Source organism: Tympanuchus pallidicinctus, unplaced genomic scaffold, assembly GCF_026119805.1.
Source record: "Tympanuchus pallidicinctus isolate F22 unplaced genomic scaffold, pur_lepc_1.0 scaffold9, whole genome shotgun sequence".
NCBI classification, from domain to species: Eukaryota; Metazoa; Chordata; class Aves; order Galliformes; family Phasianidae; genus Tympanuchus; species Tympanuchus pallidicinctus.
The window spans coordinates 13,165,869-13,183,124 of NW_026294813.1; the positions used below are offsets into that span (position 1 = coordinate 13,165,869).

Below are 17,256 nucleotides of genomic sequence, written 5' to 3' on the forward strand. Positions count from 1 at the left end.
ATTTATCACTAGTAAGAATGGAAAACTTTGCTCTGATAATGTCTCAGCTGGAAAGAAGACATTATTATGCAAAGCTAAAAAGTTCTTACAATGCTTGTTAAAAAGTTGCTTTAACAAAGCAATGCCTTCCCCTACCACTGCTGAAAAGTTTCCAGCTATATACACACTTACGCTTTCTCAGTTTTTAACACTTTGTCACAAGCAGGGCAGTAGAGATCATCAGCATATTCAGCTTCTTCAGCCACATCATTCAGTTTGTCTGAAGAAATCAATGGGATCGAAGAGACAAAGTCAGAAGAGCAATCTTCAGGTCAGTTGCTATTAAAAGCCCCAGGAAACAGTTACAACATTGACATTCAGCTCCTTCGCTATTTTTCACATGCAGAGAGATCACGATAATTAACGCCTTAACTAACTAACGGCTTTACATCTTCTCACATTTGATGGAAAACATCAGACACCCAGCTTCTAACCTGGCACACCAGCATTGGAGACAGGGGACGTTCACCACATGCACCTGGGGTTCCAAGTGCAGTGAGCCAGTACTCACACTGAACAATTCATATAGCTCACACCCCCACGCCGCATACCTTCAACGCCTTCTTTTGTCTCCTGTCCTTCCAATTCAACTTCAGCATCTGATCCATCTCCGAATTCCTTCTCATACTGTGCCTCCATCTCTTTCAATTCTTTCTCCAGATCTGACATAGTTATCCAACTCTGCTCTTTATACTGTTCAGCAAGCCTTTAAGTAGAAAAATACAGTAATTTCTACGTGGCATTTATTAGATTGGAATTACAGAAGCAGTATTATTTAAAAGATAGCTTCTTCTCTGGTACTTCAGGTGGAAATTTCTGAATTTATTGTGATGGAGCAAAGAACTGTTTGTAGGGCATGGAAATCTGAGCAGGTAATTTACGGCGCCAGTGGTCACACTGACACTGCTAGTAAGGAGATATTAACGTAAGCGGATCCTGCTTGAATTTCATGCAGGAAATGTACGAGCACATGGTAAATGTCAAGCTCACAATAGAGAAGGTCAGCTCAACCTTAAAGGTACTTTAACTGCTTTTACCTGCTGTAAGATCCAAACCAATGAACAGTGCAGCAATGCAAAAATAACTAGCAAATTACTGCTTGGCTTTGTGTTACAGAGGTGTACCCAGTTTTCCTAATAACAAGTGGGATCCAAGCTACCCGTCAGTGCACCACAGTACAGGTGAATTTTCTACAGCTGGGTCCTGAGTACAGAATTATTAACCAGTTTGTCAGTGAACACATGCCTCAAGCTTCATTCTTCTCCCAGGAAACAAACAAACCAACCAACCCCAAGCATTATGTCTAATACATGTATTTCACATGTATGCAAATTATTACGATTTTGATGAATTTAATTAATTTTTATTTAATTATTAAATAATACTTATTATTATTAAATTTATTTTTAATTATTTATTTACAATTTTAATTATGATTTTAATGCTACAAGAGTGCAATTTCAAGACAATTAAGTATTTAAGCTTAATTGTATTTGTTAATTGAGTATTTCCTCTTATTTCAGATGAAAATTACTTCTAATTTGAAGAACTTCTGCTCAGACTGGCAGGCTCCCATCATCTACTTTACATTTCATGAAAAGCAAAAGCACTAAAAAGTGCATTCAGTCCACTAAAAGGGCCCCCTCCACCAAATTAAAAGGAAAAGCAAGACTGCATTTGTTTTTCATACATTCTTTTTAGCAGATAAAGTTCCAAGGCAAATGAAGTTGGTAAAAGTCCAGGTTATCATAGTCCTGTTCTGCTTCACTCCCCAACATACATTCTTTTTTCCTTAGATCTTCCCTCACACGCTGGCTTCTGTGCTATTACAGCCAGTAATGCAGTGCACAGGTTATTCCCTGATTTTCTGGGATCTTTCTTTTCATTTAAGAACAAATAAAAAGGTTTGACTTGAAACCAAAACTAATGTAGAAAATGGTCAAGAATTGTTAAAAGAGCATGTACAGCTACCAGTATAATCATATCATGGTAGACATTGATAGTTTCTCCAGGTTTAAGATAACCATTTCCTTCCATATTTACATACTTGGCTTGTTTGAGTTTTTGCTGCCTCCGAATTTCCTCTGCTTTCCTAAGCTTTTCTGCATTCTGTTCTTCTACAAGTTTTCTGTGAGCTTGTACTCTTCTGTCTCTTTTACGAATAAAGGCTACTAGCTGACGGACTAGTTCATTCCTCTCTCTTTTTGCCTTATCTCTGGTTTTCTTGTTCTCTTTTTCCATGGCTCGTTTCTCCCAGCGGTTCGATGCTTGTCGTGTGTCATATTCTTCTTTCCAAGCAAAGTTTTTCTGAGTACAGAAACTCTGCCAATAGGCATAGAAAGGGTGGACTATCTGTTAAAATAAAAAAATCAAAAATTCAATGAGTCACTTTATTAGGGGGAACATGGAAAAAACACTCACCAAATAACTCAGGACTTCTGTGTCTTCCTTATAGGCAAAGATTTTTACCCAGAGTATAAGTAAATCTCCACAAGGTTTACAGAAGTCTCTAACACCATCTTTAAAATTTCACACCTTCTCAAATCAACAGCCTTCCAAATGCCTATTTCTAAAAACATATCCCCATACAGGATTGGATTGTGCTAACAACAGTGCCAGATACTTAACCTTGCTGTACTTTTCCTTTCAAAGCACAATTGGAATGAGACATTGTGTAAATAAGCACATACTGTGAACAGCCACCCCATCAAATTACAATGAATATCTCCATACATTTCCAACAGCAACCAACAACCAGTACACAAAAACCAACCAAAAAAACAAAAAAGCAAACACATGACAGTGTTTCTTCCCATCATATTCTATCCGCTTCCAGAGAAAAGTGAGAACATTTAATAACTCCAGTCAATTTCTCCTTCATTAATGCTTTTTTTTAATGTATCATATACAATATCACGAAGCTGTGACTTTCAGTTTAATGAGCATTTGTGTGAAGATGCACTTACTCCTGTTTTGTTGTACTACATAACTGCAGATAAAAATGATACCCTCTACCTTTCACATTAGAAGAAGCAGTAAATCATCTTTCCTTATTCTATATACTACTCATGAGTAAACACCAGATAAAGTGAAGTGACATAATGACTTTCTTTTCACAGAATCACAGGGGTTGAAAGTGACAACTGCAGATCATCTAGACCAACCGGCGTTAAAGCAGGTTCCCTAGAGTTGCATAGGAAAGCATCCACGTGGGCCTTTAATATCTACAGAGAACCTCTCTGTGCAGCCTGCTCCAGTGCTCTGTCACTCTCAAACTCCATAATTTTTTTCTTATTTTCAGATGGAACTTCCTGTGTTGCAGTTCTTGTCTGCTGCCTCCAGTCCTGTCGCTAGCCACCTCCAAAAAGAGCCTGGCTTCATCCACTTGACATCCAACCTTCAGATATTTCTAAGTGTTGATAAGATCCCTTCACAGCTTTCTCTTCTCCAGGCTGAAAGCCCCAGGTCTCTCAGCCTTTCCTCAGAAGGGAGATAAGGCCCTTAATCATCTTTCTGGTTCTCTGCTGGTCTCTCTCCAGAGTTTCCCTGTCTTTCTAGAACAGGGGAGCCCCCAAGTGGACACAGTTCCCCAAATGTGGCCTCACCAGATGTCATGGCTTTATGTGTTTTGTTTTTTCGGGTTTCAGTATTCCAATCAAAACATCATGTAATGTACGGGGTATTAAAGTGTCACTGCCCCAATCCCAGCTACCTATCCCTGTACATTACAGCAGTCACGGGATCTGGCCCTTCCGGGTGGGGGGGCGCTCTCTTGCTGCCTTGCAGTGGGTGCTGGAGGTGCTTTCCTGGCCGTTCCAAGCTTTTCGGGTTTGACTCGGTCCCGGGAACTCTCTCTCCCATCTTGTCTGATTTATTAGTCTCAATTTCAATTAAATTGTATTATATTATCTTGCATTCTGGTATCATAGTAAAATAAGTTTTCCCTCCATAGATTGTTGCTGCTGTTCTTTTCCTCCCTTCTTTCCTTCCCATGTTGTGGGGCTGGGGTGCGGAGGGAAGGGCAGGGGCCTACTGCCCCCCTGTCACAGGCATAGATTGACCTAGTCAACTCCTTGACACCAGAGCAGAGCAGAGTGGTAGCATCATGTCTCTTGATCTGCTGTCCATGCTCTTTCCAATGCACCTGAGGAGGCCATTAGCCTACTGGGCCACAAGAGCTCACTGCTGGCTCATGGCCAACCTGCTGTCCACCAGGACACCCAGGTCTTTCTCCACCAAACTCTTTTCCAGTCCCTAACCTGTACTAGCATACACAATTATTCCTCACCAGGTGCAAGACTCTATACTTACTCTTGCTGAACCTCACCAGGATCCCCTCCATACATCTCTGTATTCCATCCAGGTTCTGCTGAATGGCAGCAGACTTCTGGTGTGCCAGCCACTCTAGTTCATATCATTTTCTTTTGTATTATTTTGTTCCTCTCCAAATAACTCCTAACCTTCTGCATTTTTTGCATACTTGGGAAACTTTTTTTTTTTTTAATTACTCATCTTATTAAACTTTCTTTTTACTACATCCTGCACACACTCCTTTACATCTCTGCATGCACTGCTGTTTTTGTATTTCTGGATACTTCACAGAAAAAGTTCTGGACTTCAACATAACAGCTTAACAGGTCTCCTATTAATATTTCTTCTTCTCCTTACAGAGATACAACTATTAACTCCTCAACACTAATTTCTAATGACCCATCTATGTGTGAAGGCTCAAGGCTGTGGCCTCTAGCAGATAAGTAGCTATGCAGTTCTTCTCTGCTGTCACTAGAACCCAGCCTTATATGCCCAACAATGTAAGCAGTGATACACTATTCAGATTTATGCTTCAAAATGAGAGAAAGTGAGTAAACAGGATGCAGAGCCATCAGCTGATGACAGGAGTGAACTATCGATCCCGTCATCAGCTTTATGAGCTATGAGATGTGGCCACCTGAATATAAGCTTCTGTCCTGCCAGTCTCCTGGACACTGTAAAGCACCTCACGTCGGACACTCAGGTCGTTGCTTACTACACATACTCACAGCTGACTGTTTTTCTACATAGAATTGCTCTACAACTAGTCTTGTGAAGCCTTGTTAAGTCATGGACTTAAGAACATATTCCCTGTCTGCTTGGCACTGATTGAGTCACTTCCCAAATCTCCTGCAAGTTAACTCAGAAGGCTGGATCAGAGAACATTCATGTCACAGACCCTGAAGTCTTGATCTAGCTTCTGTAGTTCCTTTCTAAATCTCTTTTTCCTTCTCCCACAGTACCTTTACTAAACAGGGAAGTGGGTGAACTACAACGCTGCTATCTTCCGTCCATATCTTTGAATATAAGGTAAGAGAGATAATGGCTTTCCTGGTTAAATGAAGCTATTTTCCATGATACAATTCAAAGAATCACTTAATCCCATAAATAAAAAAAAAATAAAAATAAAAAAGGAGTATTCTGCTTCCACAACTGCATGAACAAGGCAGATGTCTAATGATAATGGTGCCAGAATTACAGCTGATTTTGCAGCTACTAATTGTCAAAAGTAGTTTCTGGTTTATAGCCATATCTATTCTACAGTCTTGACATGGGAAGCTCCCAAAAGATGTTCCAAGCTCAAGCTGTGAACAGATGGATCTTAGCAATTGTAGACATTAAATATATGCTTCCTGGGAAAGATACTGATTTTTTAAGCCATTGTGTAATTTTACCTGAAATTAAAATACCCATTTGGGCATCTTTAGTGTCAAACTAACTGTTTCTAACTCCAACTAAGGTTCATACCATCAAAATTTCTCATTTGTGAAGTATATATCAATTCAAATTTCATAAATAATCAGTTACACAGTATACTACTACTAAAAATGAAGGGAGAAGCAGGAAGCTAGGCAGAATACTTATAAGTCTTGCAACTGTGTAGTTAATAACCAGGAAAATAGCTATTATAAAAAATAATTGGCAAACTAGATGGGCAGAATTTATGTGTCCTCTAAGCATTTGTCTTTTCCTGTATCCCAAAAGCAGACATGCATTATTCTGAAAATTAAATCTTACTACAGAATAACTGTAGATGACAGGAGTGCCGTAGCAGGAGCTCACATGGCAGGTCAACTACAATGTCTCTCCTTTTCAACAGGCATTTATGTAGTGAGTCTTTGTTTCCCTAAATGAAGCACAATACTATATGTGTTATTTAAAAAAATAATTTCTAATATCCTTTGCTGTGACCTATGTTGCATTAAAACACTGGTGAACTATTCTGTTTACATCTTGTTGAGAATGCTTGTTGCTCTGTGTTTTTTTTCAGGCCTTGCATCAGGCACACTGCACTTAAGTTTCACTGGCATAACTGATGATTAGCCCTTCAAAATTTTGCTTGACAGCTTACCAATAAAAATCTGACTTCTAATATAGTCTAACAGGAAACAATGATTCTGATTCATCTAAATGTTATGAATCACAATGCAGGCTCCACCTGTATGCTACTGTTACTACAGTAGAAAGACAGTAGAAATGTGGTTTTGTATTTGCCTCAGAAGTCACCCAAGAACTTCTTCTGTGCTTTCAGTGTGAGACAAAGTAATGATAGCCATGCTACTTTTAGTTCAACATTATACTTGCTCTCACCGTGTCATAATCACTGTGGGAATACCCAAATGTAGGGAATTCTTCAGTATCTTCGTGAGTCATATATTCCATCTCCTCTTTTGCAATTTGCTCAAAAACATGTCGGTAGACTGTAAAGAATCCCTGAAATTTTAAAAGAAGTAAATCATTATTTGTTCAATAATAAATGTACAAATGCTCAGTTACAGTAAGTAGTGTTTCTTTACAGAACATTCAGAAAAAAACTGCAGCTCTGCAAAGCAATTCAAAATGAGGGAAAGGTCTTGTAAGAACTCGCTAGTCTTTCTCACACCTTAAATAATCCATACTCAAATCTAAGTAAAAAAATAAACTCACAGCATGCAGACAGTGTTGACTAGAGTCTGATTACACATTACGACGCCTTGAGGAAGTTCCAAATACAAAATTTACTATGACATACTCCAACTACATCTTTACTTTTTAAGTTAAGATGATGCTGACTTACTCCTACCATAATAATACACGGACGAATGGGGATTTTCTCTGGCAGAAGTCCTCCTAATCGCCTGGAGCTTTTTAAATCATGAGTATCTTAAAATACAACACAAAATTAAATTTTTGGAAGCTCACTTCCCTCAAGCACCACTATCATTTTTCCTCAGCTTAAAGCACTCCAGCTTGTGAAAGACATTTCCAAATATTCGCTATTGCAAAGCACTGGAATGCTTCGCTACTTAATGGACATAAATAATACAGACATATTTTGGAGTTGCACAGTTCAGTAAGGAGCTACAAGTAAGTAATTATCAGACAAAAAAAAGTAATTAAAGCTTGTCCAGGCATCAAGCACAGGATTTGTATTTGTGCGAAAAACTGTTACTATCACCTGTGCTCAACAATACCATGCACAGCTTCCCAATGCTAAGCAAATGCTGGCATTTGTCATAGTTTCAGCTGGGATGGAATTGTATTCTTCAGAGTGTCTGGTATGATGCTGTTTGGTTCTAGAACAATGCTAACAACACAGTGTTTACAGTTCCTGCTAAGCAGTGTTGTACAAAGCCAAGGCCTGTAGCAGGAAAGGGCCCACGAAGCTGGGAAGGCACAGAATTAGGACAGCTGACTTAAACTGGCCAAAGTGATATTCCATATGATATGGCACAAGTGGAAGGTGTTTTGAAGGAGGTGGCAGTTCATCTCACTAATTCCACTGCTTGGAGGGCTAGCTGGGAATTGGCTGGGGGATGGTAAGCTACTGCTTGTGCGTCACCTTATAGATATTATATACATCTGCCTATCCACCCAGTCACAACTATTTTCCTTTTTTTAATTAGTAGGTAGTTTTATCCCAAGTCACAAGTTCTACTTTGCTTTTTTATTATTCTCCCCCCCATCCCACTGGGAAGAGGGATGTGAGCAAACAACTGTGTGCTGCCCAGTCACCTGCTGAGCTAAACCACAACATTTTTCAAAAAATTTGAATTGATTTCTTAAAAAGATGAATTAGTTCCCTACCTTTTCATCATCTCCATATCCAGAGTAACAACTAACAGTGAAATAGCGCAGCAGATCCAAACTATCATCTTGATAGTCCCCATTCACTCCCCTCAGTAGAGCTTCCCTGTGGTTATCATACCTGGCAAAAACCAATAATGTAAAGAAAATGAATACTCTCCAATAACAATAAAACACAAGTAATGTGTAAAAGCACGTGTACCACTTCACTCCACATTTGCTGTGCTGGGAAGGAGGGTCATCAGCAGTTTAGAAGCAACAGGCAGGGTTAGCAAGATAGAGGTGCTGGGCTGTATGTAAGGGAGAAACTATTCCATGTGCAGTCATAGCTATTAGAGATGGAATGATAAAGAGCCTCTGGGCGAGGATTAAGGGGACAGGCAGCAAAGCAGATATAGTTGTGAGTGCCTACTATTGCATCATGACATCCAGGATGATGGCAAGGATGTATTGTTCTATGGGCAATTAGAAATGTCTGCATCAGTAAACCTCACCCTTCTGGGAAACTTCAATTTTCCAGAAATAAACTGGGAATATCACACCGCCATCACAAATAAGGCTGCAGCTGAGGAAGTGTCAGGCAGGCCACTAGAAAAAGTTTCTCTCCTGTGAGCATGGTCAAGCTCTCAAACAGACTTGCTGGTGAGACAGTTGATGCCCCATGCCCATCAGAGTTCAGGAGGTGCATGGGTAATGCCCTCAGTAACATGCTTTAACTTTTAGTTAGCCTGGTGATCAGGCACTTGGACCTGGTGATCTGTGAAGGTCTCTTTCAACTGAACTATTCTATTCAAAGTATAGCTGTTCAGGGTTTCAGCAGGGATAGAGCTGATTTTCTTCATAGTATCTGCTACGATGCTGTGCTTTGGCTTTGGGAGAAAAACAATGTCAGTAACACTACAGTGCTTTAGCTGTTGCTGAGCAGTGCTGTACAGAACCAAGGATATTTCAGATCCTCAAACCGCCCTGCCTGTGAGGGGCTAGGGATGCACAAAGAACTTAGGAAGGACAGAACGAGGACAGCTGACCCAAACAGCCAAAGGAACATTCCATACCACATCACGTTCATGCTGAACAACCAAACAGGATGTGGGTTTGGTCCAGAGGCTGCCTTACTAGGGGACTGACTGGGCATTAGTCAGCTAGAGGTTGGCAGTTGGTAGAGCATCACTGGTTCTGTATATTCTTCTATCATCTTTTTATTCCTTCCTTTTCTAAGTTATTAAGCTGTCTTTACCTCAACCCACAGTTTTTATCTTTGGTTTCCCAATTCTCTCCCCTATCCCAGTAGGGGGAGTGAGTGAAGGGCTGCATGGTGCTGCTGCTGGGCTAAGCCTCAATGCACCTCACTTTCTGGAATCTGCATTTCATACTCAAGTCTTCAGACAGAAAAAGGGCTGAGTCAATAAACACTACCTCCAGACCTCCATTTTACTTACTATCATATCTGTAACAGCAACTTCCCAAAACACATTTAAGCAAGCTGCTACAATGAGCTTTCATAAGCAGGTAGAATGTTATCCAAAATACCCAATACTAATGAAAATGGAAGAAAAGAAAAAGAAAAAAAAAAGGAAAAACAAGCACTAACTATCATATTAGAAGTGAAAAACTACTTTCCTTTATAGAAGGACAAATTTAGTGGAGGTGCTCTTGGCTTCATAAGCTGGATGCTTCAGCCCACTTGAAAAACAAGTTATGCAGAACATTTAAACTCACAGTCTCTTACAAAGAGATGTTTGTGCATATTTCTAACTAGGACCACTACAGGAACACAGGCAAAGGAGGCTGTGGTGATACACAGATGAGCAGGTGGATACCAACACCTCTCACCTGTGAGGCAGAAAGCAATGCCAGCACCAGCAACTCCTCAGCGCTCATCCCACACCACCCTGCAGAAAGCAGCGAGATACCCCATCCCTGGAGACATTCAAGGTCAGCTGGACCAGGCTCTGTGCAACATATTTAGCTGTAATCTTGTTCGATGCTCCCCTGCATCGAACTAGGTCACCTTCAGGGGTGTCTTCCAACTCAAATGATTCCATGAAAGGAACCATCCTTAACGCAGGGCAAAGCACTGCTAGGGCCAATCTACAGCCCAGACCTCCAAGCCAGGGAGTAGAGAACTCCAAGTCCTCGCTGTGAGAGCAAGGGAAGGGAAAAAAGCCAAACGACAACAGAAAACAAACAAAATACAAGAAGCAATACAGGCACACAAAAGTATCTTCAAGCCCACTGGCTGTATTTACTCACCAGGCTCTCTCCTGAGGGTCACTGAGCACATCGTACGCTGCCTGGATTAACTTGAACTGTTCAGCAGCTTCCTCAGCGTTCTCAAGGTTTTTATCTGCGAATTAAATGAATTAATCGTCAACAACTCAAAGCACGACAGCGGCACCCTTCACACAAACAGGAAAGGCACCGCCGCCACGGCCCACTGCTCCCAGACCGGGCGGGCCTTCACACGAGCCCCGATCCCCCCGCGAGCTTCTCCATTCCCCACGCGGCCCGGCCTCCCCTTCAGGTCCGCAGCAGGCCGGGCCCGCGGAGCACCGTACCCGGGTGCCAGCGCAGCGCTAGCCGCCGGTAGGCCCGCTTCAGCTCCTCCTCGGCCGCGTCGCGCCGCACGCCCAGCACCTCGTAGTGGCACCTCATGGCGGCGGGGAGGAGAGCCGGCCGGCAGCGAGAGCGGAGCAGCGGGTGGGAACACGGGGAGCCGGCCGCGAGGCCGTACGGAGCGCGGACCGGGAGGAGCCGCGGCGGCGGGGGCGGGGCTAGGCGGCTGGGGCCGGGCGGGGCTGCGAGCGGGGCTGCGGGTGGCGCTGGAATGGCGCCGCGGTGTTGTGATACAGGCCGGGTGGAGAGAATCCAAGGAAGCCTTGTAAGCGCGGTGAGGCTCTGCAGGGCAACGAGCGTTAGGGGTGGCTGAGGGCGCTGGGCCCAGAGCAGAGGAGCTGAGGGGAGCTGATGGCGGCCGCAGCTCCTCACAGGATTATGAGCGGCAGTGCTGAGCTCAGGTTAGGCTCAGATCTTTCCAGCTCGGGATATCGTGTGATCCTGTGAACCTCGCATTGTGTGACCCACCCACACTTCTGGACTCCTCGCAGATGCACTCCTGGTGCACAGTTAGCTCCTGCTCTTTTTCACATTCGAGATCATTCCTGTCAAGCTGTCAGCGTGGACTGTTTTTCCAGGGAAAGAGACGGGTTATGACACATTCGTGCTCTTCAAAGATTTTGGGTTTGGCCCAAGACTTTTTTCTTTAGATTAGCTACACTGTGCCAACTGAGCTGGTGCCTGTGTAACTAGACTTCGATTCCTATGTTTTAAAGGTAATGCTGAATCTCCCTTGACCTGCTGTGGAGAACAAACCCTAATGCTTAAAAGACCATCTTCCTCTTGGAACAGAGGCTGGGAAGAAAACAAAAACAAAAAGCCCACACAGAGGTACCAAATAATAATAGAGCACAGGCAAAACAGTTCCAACACACAGAAGCTGGGGAAGATTGTGAAGGGGTACATAAGTTTTCAAACAAAAAACAAGTCACAGAACAGAAAAGCAGAAAACGGTGAAGATAATCATAGAGACCTGCGACTATCTACTAAAATGAATCAGGATTTACGGTTGGAACTTATATGGCTGTTTCAACCTTCTACCTTGGTTGAAAGACAAGTTACATCCTCATTTCCCCAAATAATAACTTACAAACATACTGACTCATTTTAGATCCAGCAAAAGGGCAGGCTCACTGACAGTGTCCTAAAAGCTTTATGAAAATAAAGCCCAAATTGAGGCAACCACACTGAAGCTTTGAGGAAATGTCAACCAACAGGAAACCAACCTTTGAACTTCCAGTTGCTCATGAGTGTGCAGCAGGCTACAGAAGCATTGAATTTTAAGATGCAGCAGAATCAAGGCTTTTAGTTCTAACGACACTGAGCTCTACTGAAAGCAAATTTTAAACATGAAAATGGAAAAAACCTACATGGCATCACTCTACTCTGAGAAACATATGTAACTGAACCAAGAGGACAGCCTCTGTATGAGAATAGAAGTTGTCTGCATGAGCAACTGTATAAAACTGCAGAATTCTGTTAAGCACAACTGGTGCCTAAAATCACAGCTCCCATATAGAAGAGTTACAGGCAGTTCTGTTTCAGGCACATGGTTTTTGTACTCAGAGGTAGCGTTTACCTTGTACTTTTAGGGAACCTCTAATTAGTTATAAAAGAACAGAATGCTACGTTACCTCTTCACCCCAGTGGAAGTATTTCAGGTCCTATGTAGCTGATTAGATACAGAAGCTATCATAGGCAAAGTGGCAAGTTTTCTACTATTAATTAAAAAGAAAAGAACAATTAAGAAACCATTTCTCTTTGCATTTTCTAGGGACTGCGAGAGAAAAATTACCCATCATTCCCAACAAGAAAATTCATGTGAAGTTAAAACTTCTCAAAGGATTACCTGCTGCTTCAAAGTCTAGCATAGGTGACTTGAATTCCCTGTAATGATAAGAACACTTGTGAAAAACCTGTATTTCTTGTGCGTATTACAGCAAGTTATTTCCTACAGGTATCTGAGTGTAAGGCAAAAGCAGGAATATTTGGAATTCCTTATTTTCCATCTCTCATTTTCAAGTTTTTTAAAACCCAAAATCCTCTCAAAAAAAAAAGACAAAGTACAAACTTAATAAGGAAATTTATCTTTGTTTACTCAGAATTGAAATCCAGTTAATTTTACCTGCAGAAAACATTCACAATATTCTGTCAATACAGCTAAGAAATATATATATTTAACATAGCTGCAGAAGACTAAAAGATGACTTTGGCATTTCCACCTGTAACTTTTAGGCTTATGCTTCAGTTCTGAAAAGCTTTTTTTGTTTCTTCCTCTGAATTTTGCGCGGTTTCCTTTTATCTTTTACAATTGCCTTTGACTCTGGTTTCACAAGCTGTATTTCCACTGGCTTTTCTTCAGCTGGAGTTTCAAAGACCACTTCAGTGGGATCCTCTTCCATAAGCATTTTACTCTCCTTTTTCTTAATCTTTTGTACTTCTTTCACTTGATGTTTCTCTCTAAACTTAGCAGCCATTGACAGTCTTATCAACCGTCGATGCTACAAAAATAAGGATTTAAAATAGAATGTTTAAAATAAGCAAAATGCAAGAAATCAGATGTTATAATAACAGGCTACATTTCTCTGCTTAATTGTCAAAATCCACAACGTACTGTTACTTTTCCACTGACAGGAATTTTGCATTCATTCCATTTTCACACAATTATTTTGTTCTCAAGCAGTTAAGGCATTACAAAGAGATTCAGGAGAAGGCATTTGTGATTCTCTTGCACATACAGCTTGCAGTCTTCAAAGTAACTGCCGAAGAGAAGACAAGGCTGCTTACCATATTTGGGGACTGATAATAGGGATTCTCATACAAAGTTGGTCCTCCAAAGCTACCCTGGAAGATTTTTATGAGATTCAGAACAAAACGAGGCCCAATTTCTACTAGAGATGCATCCTCTTCTATTATCTGCAGTAAAAGAATACTCTATTTCAAATGGATTGAATCAATGTGTATAACCTCATAGGCACTTTATATTACAATATAACATAAAACAACTTAAGTCCAAGATACAATGCCACAAAAATTTGTAAGCTGCACTTTTTCAAACACAAATCTTTATACAGAGGAGTTCTGTTAGATTCAAGCAAGCATTTAGGAATACTACACATTTTTAAATTCCTCAGTTAGAAAGCAGGCATACTTTGGTATACTAGCATACTTTGGGATAAAGCACTGAGTGAAGTTAAAAGTGAAGCTTATGCTTTCACTACGAATTTCTCTTATGAAGAGACCCATTACAGAATCACAGCTAACAGAGAGCAGCCAGAGCTCGACAGAACTGAAACAAATTATCTCCAAAGATACAGGAAAAGGCAGCTTCTGAAAACAATTACTTTTCTTATTTTATTGTAATTACTGGATTTGATATAGTTACTCTGCTGAGCACCACTGGAAGAGCTGAACTAACCTGGTAATTTCGAAACCATATCCTCTTGTCTGTGATGGTGAATGTGAAAACATGATCTACAAAGGGTTGGCTTTTGGGATGATACTGTGGCGTACTGAATATCTGAAATAAAAGGCAGCACTTCTCAATATCTGTAGTCCTAAGGGTACAAGCATTAATTTAAGTTATTAAGACTCTGATTCCAGGTTGCATACTTAAGAACAAGAGTCCCAGTGACTTTAAGAACAACCCTAATTCTTCAAGTATTTTCTGCAGACTCTCAGTGTACAATTTGTATGGTGAGGTACAAAAAGAGAAATTAAAGTAACTTACGAAAGAATTTCCAAGCTGAAATAACTGACCTGAATAAACAATTCCTTCAGCAAGGCATAGTGTGGCTCCTTGTCAAAAGTCTACAACAGAAAAAAAAAATTTAGATACAAAGTTAAATGCATGAGTAATATAAAGAAAATAGACATGTAACACATTAAATGTAAGATCTATACTTACTGGATCAAAGGACAGAAGGGGCCGTGAGCCTCTTAAGCAGTTTCCTGTCATCTTCAATTCTGCCAGTGTATGAACTAGTGGTTGTTTTTTTTTTTTAAGAAAGATCATTTTATTACTTAGATAAAGCTGTACAGATAAGACAGTAAGAGTCTAAACACAGTAATATCAAACAACTTACTGTTCTGCACTAAGAATTTAGCTGATGGTCCCTGTGGAGTATTTGAAAGCCTGCAGAACAGAGACAGAAGAAAATAAAAATCTTAAGAGCAGCCATAAACTTGTGTTGGATATCTACAGTACACTCCAACAAATTATTTCTGAATGGAAGCAATTTCAGTCGCTTTTACAGCAGTACTGTGTTCCTTTAGGATGCTCAGGCTTACTTGCTTTCAGAACAATTTTGTAAAACGTTTCTGTAGCCTGTGGAAACAACAGCATGTTGTAAACTCACACTACCTACAACAGAAGTGCAGTATTCTTTAGGACTTAACTAAGCACTATTTCAAGTAGCCTCACTACTGCAGTAACAAACTTTAGGTAGAAGCATTGCCAGTGATATATACAAATGCAATTAACAAACAAAATGCAGTATTTACTTACCACATATAAAGATCTTGTTTCTTTTTAGCTTCAAAAAAGATGCACTTATTACAGTTTTTCATTTCACATACCTACACAAAATATATCAAAGAGCTATTTATACAGTCATGAAGACATTTTCAGAAACTTTCCATATTACTTCCTAATGTTTCTTAATCAAAAAACAACTTTCCTTTGGCATTAGCACTTTTTCAGTATCAATTTTCATTTATGAAATTACACAACTCTATAACTAGTAAGAAGTCTTTGGAGCTTGGATACCTCTTGCACACAAAAAATAAAAATTAAAAGCAGAATTACCTCATTAATTACAAACAACTTGTCTTTGCGGTCCATTTTAGTATCTGGAAAACAAAAACAATGTGGAGAAGGCCTGAACACCAAGCTAAAACACAACATTTTAAAATGGTGTTTGCCCAAGTTTTTACTGCTGTGAATGGAAGGTCACTGATCAAGGGCTTTTTAGCCATGTCACGCTGTCATAGAATATCCTGAGTTGCAAGAGATGCACAAGGATCATGGAGTCCAACTCCTGCCTTCAATCATTTGTTCAATCCAATTGTAAATAAGCCTAGTCTGTTATCATGTATTTTTAGAATTCTAGAATGTGTCCTAGGATGCTTTTCTGTACTATAACAGATATCCAGACTATATTTTATACGTCCCTTTATTCACAAAGTCAGATTTCTACTAAAAATCCCTGATAACTTTACACAGCAGGATGCTATAATGAAATTAGGTAATTAATAATACAGTGACAAAAGCACACTTACAAGACAAAAGCCATAGGAGCAATCTCCCAAAGAATACAAGGATGCAGTGTATGCTGTATTTGTCAGCTGAAAAAGTGTTTGTTCTTTGCTTAGGATAAGAGGCTACAGTCTCATCAAAACAGTTACCTATCACATTTGTAAAATAACAGATTCTTAGAAGTACTTGGTTTGAGACTGCAAATGCACTGAGAATAACTCAGGCCTACCTGCTTTAGAATGAGGCATCAGCGTTCTTAAGTCTTGCATTAAGTGCCTTGTTCTGAAATTAATCCCACGGGAAGAGAAAATAAGCACCCGCTCCTTGTTCTTCCATTTACCCTAAAAAAAAAGACAAAAACATAAGCAAGAAATTTAATTTTCTTAAAATATCTTACAACACAGCAACAAAACACATTTGAACTGCGATAACAGAAAAGCACAGCAAGAGCATTCACAGCAATCTCATCACCTGCACAGAACCTCTAGCTCTGCAGAGATTCAACTTTTTGCATAACTGCTCACCACGACGCTTCGTGAGGTTCCCACGTGAAAGCCTTTCACTACTACAAAAGGCATATAAAAATACTAAGAAATCCACACACGACGGATGTCAAAAAAAGAGCCCTCCTCCTCCGCAGGTCCCGAACCCCGTAGCGGGCAGAGGAACTCGGCCTCTTCGGATGAGCGTGCGATGCGGTGCCGTGTGCTTCAACGGAAAATCAAGCGGCAGCATCTACAAGCCATTTCCGAGACCCCCTCAGAATAACTCCGACGCGAAGCACGCGCAATACCGCCTGGATGTAACACCCCTGTAGGCGTTCCTAAAATGTTTTTCAGGCTGTGGTAACGCAGCTTAATCGAACGGCCCACAGCAGTGCTTTTTTTGCACAGCTTCGCGGGAGCCGCACCATCAGACATCGCTTTCACTCGCAGTTACGTTACAAGAGGACTGGAACACGCCCTCATAACCCCGCGCAGCGGCTGAGCTCCCATCGGCACCCCGCGTCCCACTGCCGCCCAGCTAGGCCCAGCACACCCCGCCGCTACCTGAGAGACGGGCGCCGGGATGCTGTACTCCCCCGGGGCCGCTTCCTCCGGTCCAGCCTTAGCGGCCGGCTCGGATCTGGTGGGAGCTCCTTTCGCTCGCTTCTTCGGCCGGCCATCAGCCACCAGCTCACGTTTCCTCTTGGCCGCCGCCATCTTAGAAGCACCGCGCCGTGCGCCGCTCGCACTTCCGTCCGCTCC

The 17,256-nt window shown here is 41.2% G+C and overlaps 2 protein-coding genes across 3 annotated transcripts in view; both read right to left on the minus strand.

Moving 5' to 3' along the window:
- DNAJC21 (DnaJ heat shock protein family (Hsp40) member C21) overlaps positions 1–10,882 on the minus strand; it is a 16,351-nt gene extending 5,469 nt beyond the window's left edge. For both annotated transcript variants that reach the window (XM_052670544.1, XM_052670543.1), the window contains exons 1-7: positions 10,695–10,882; positions 10,390–10,483; positions 8,137–8,257; positions 6,661–6,783; positions 2,087–2,391; positions 591–745; positions 172–259 (exon numbers count right to left, since the gene is read on the minus strand). In XM_052670544.1, coding sequence (XP_052526504.1) covers positions 172–259; positions 591–745; positions 2,087–2,391; positions 6,661–6,783; positions 8,137–8,257; positions 10,390–10,483; positions 10,695–10,791 — 983 coding nt within the window. In that variant the 5' untranslated portion in view covers positions 10,792–10,882. The remainder of the gene's footprint in view (positions 1–171; positions 260–590; positions 746–2,086; positions 2,392–6,660; positions 6,784–8,136; positions 8,258–10,389; positions 10,484–10,694) is intronic.
- Positions 10,883–12,827: 1,945 nt separating this feature from the next.
- BRIX1 (biogenesis of ribosomes BRX1) lies at positions 12,828–17,256 on the minus strand. Its single transcript, XM_052670554.1, has 10 exons — positions 17,059–17,256; positions 16,239–16,350; positions 15,560–15,603; positions 15,260–15,330; positions 14,838–14,887; positions 14,660–14,733; positions 14,512–14,562; positions 14,171–14,272; positions 13,540–13,668; positions 12,828–13,253 (listed from the first exon to the last, which is right to left on the minus strand). The coding sequence occupies exons 1-10, from the start codon at positions 17,209–17,211 to the stop codon at positions 12,990–12,992; spliced, it is 1,050 nt and encodes a 349-aa protein (XP_052526514.1). The 5' UTR covers positions 17,212–17,256; the 3' UTR covers positions 12,828–12,989.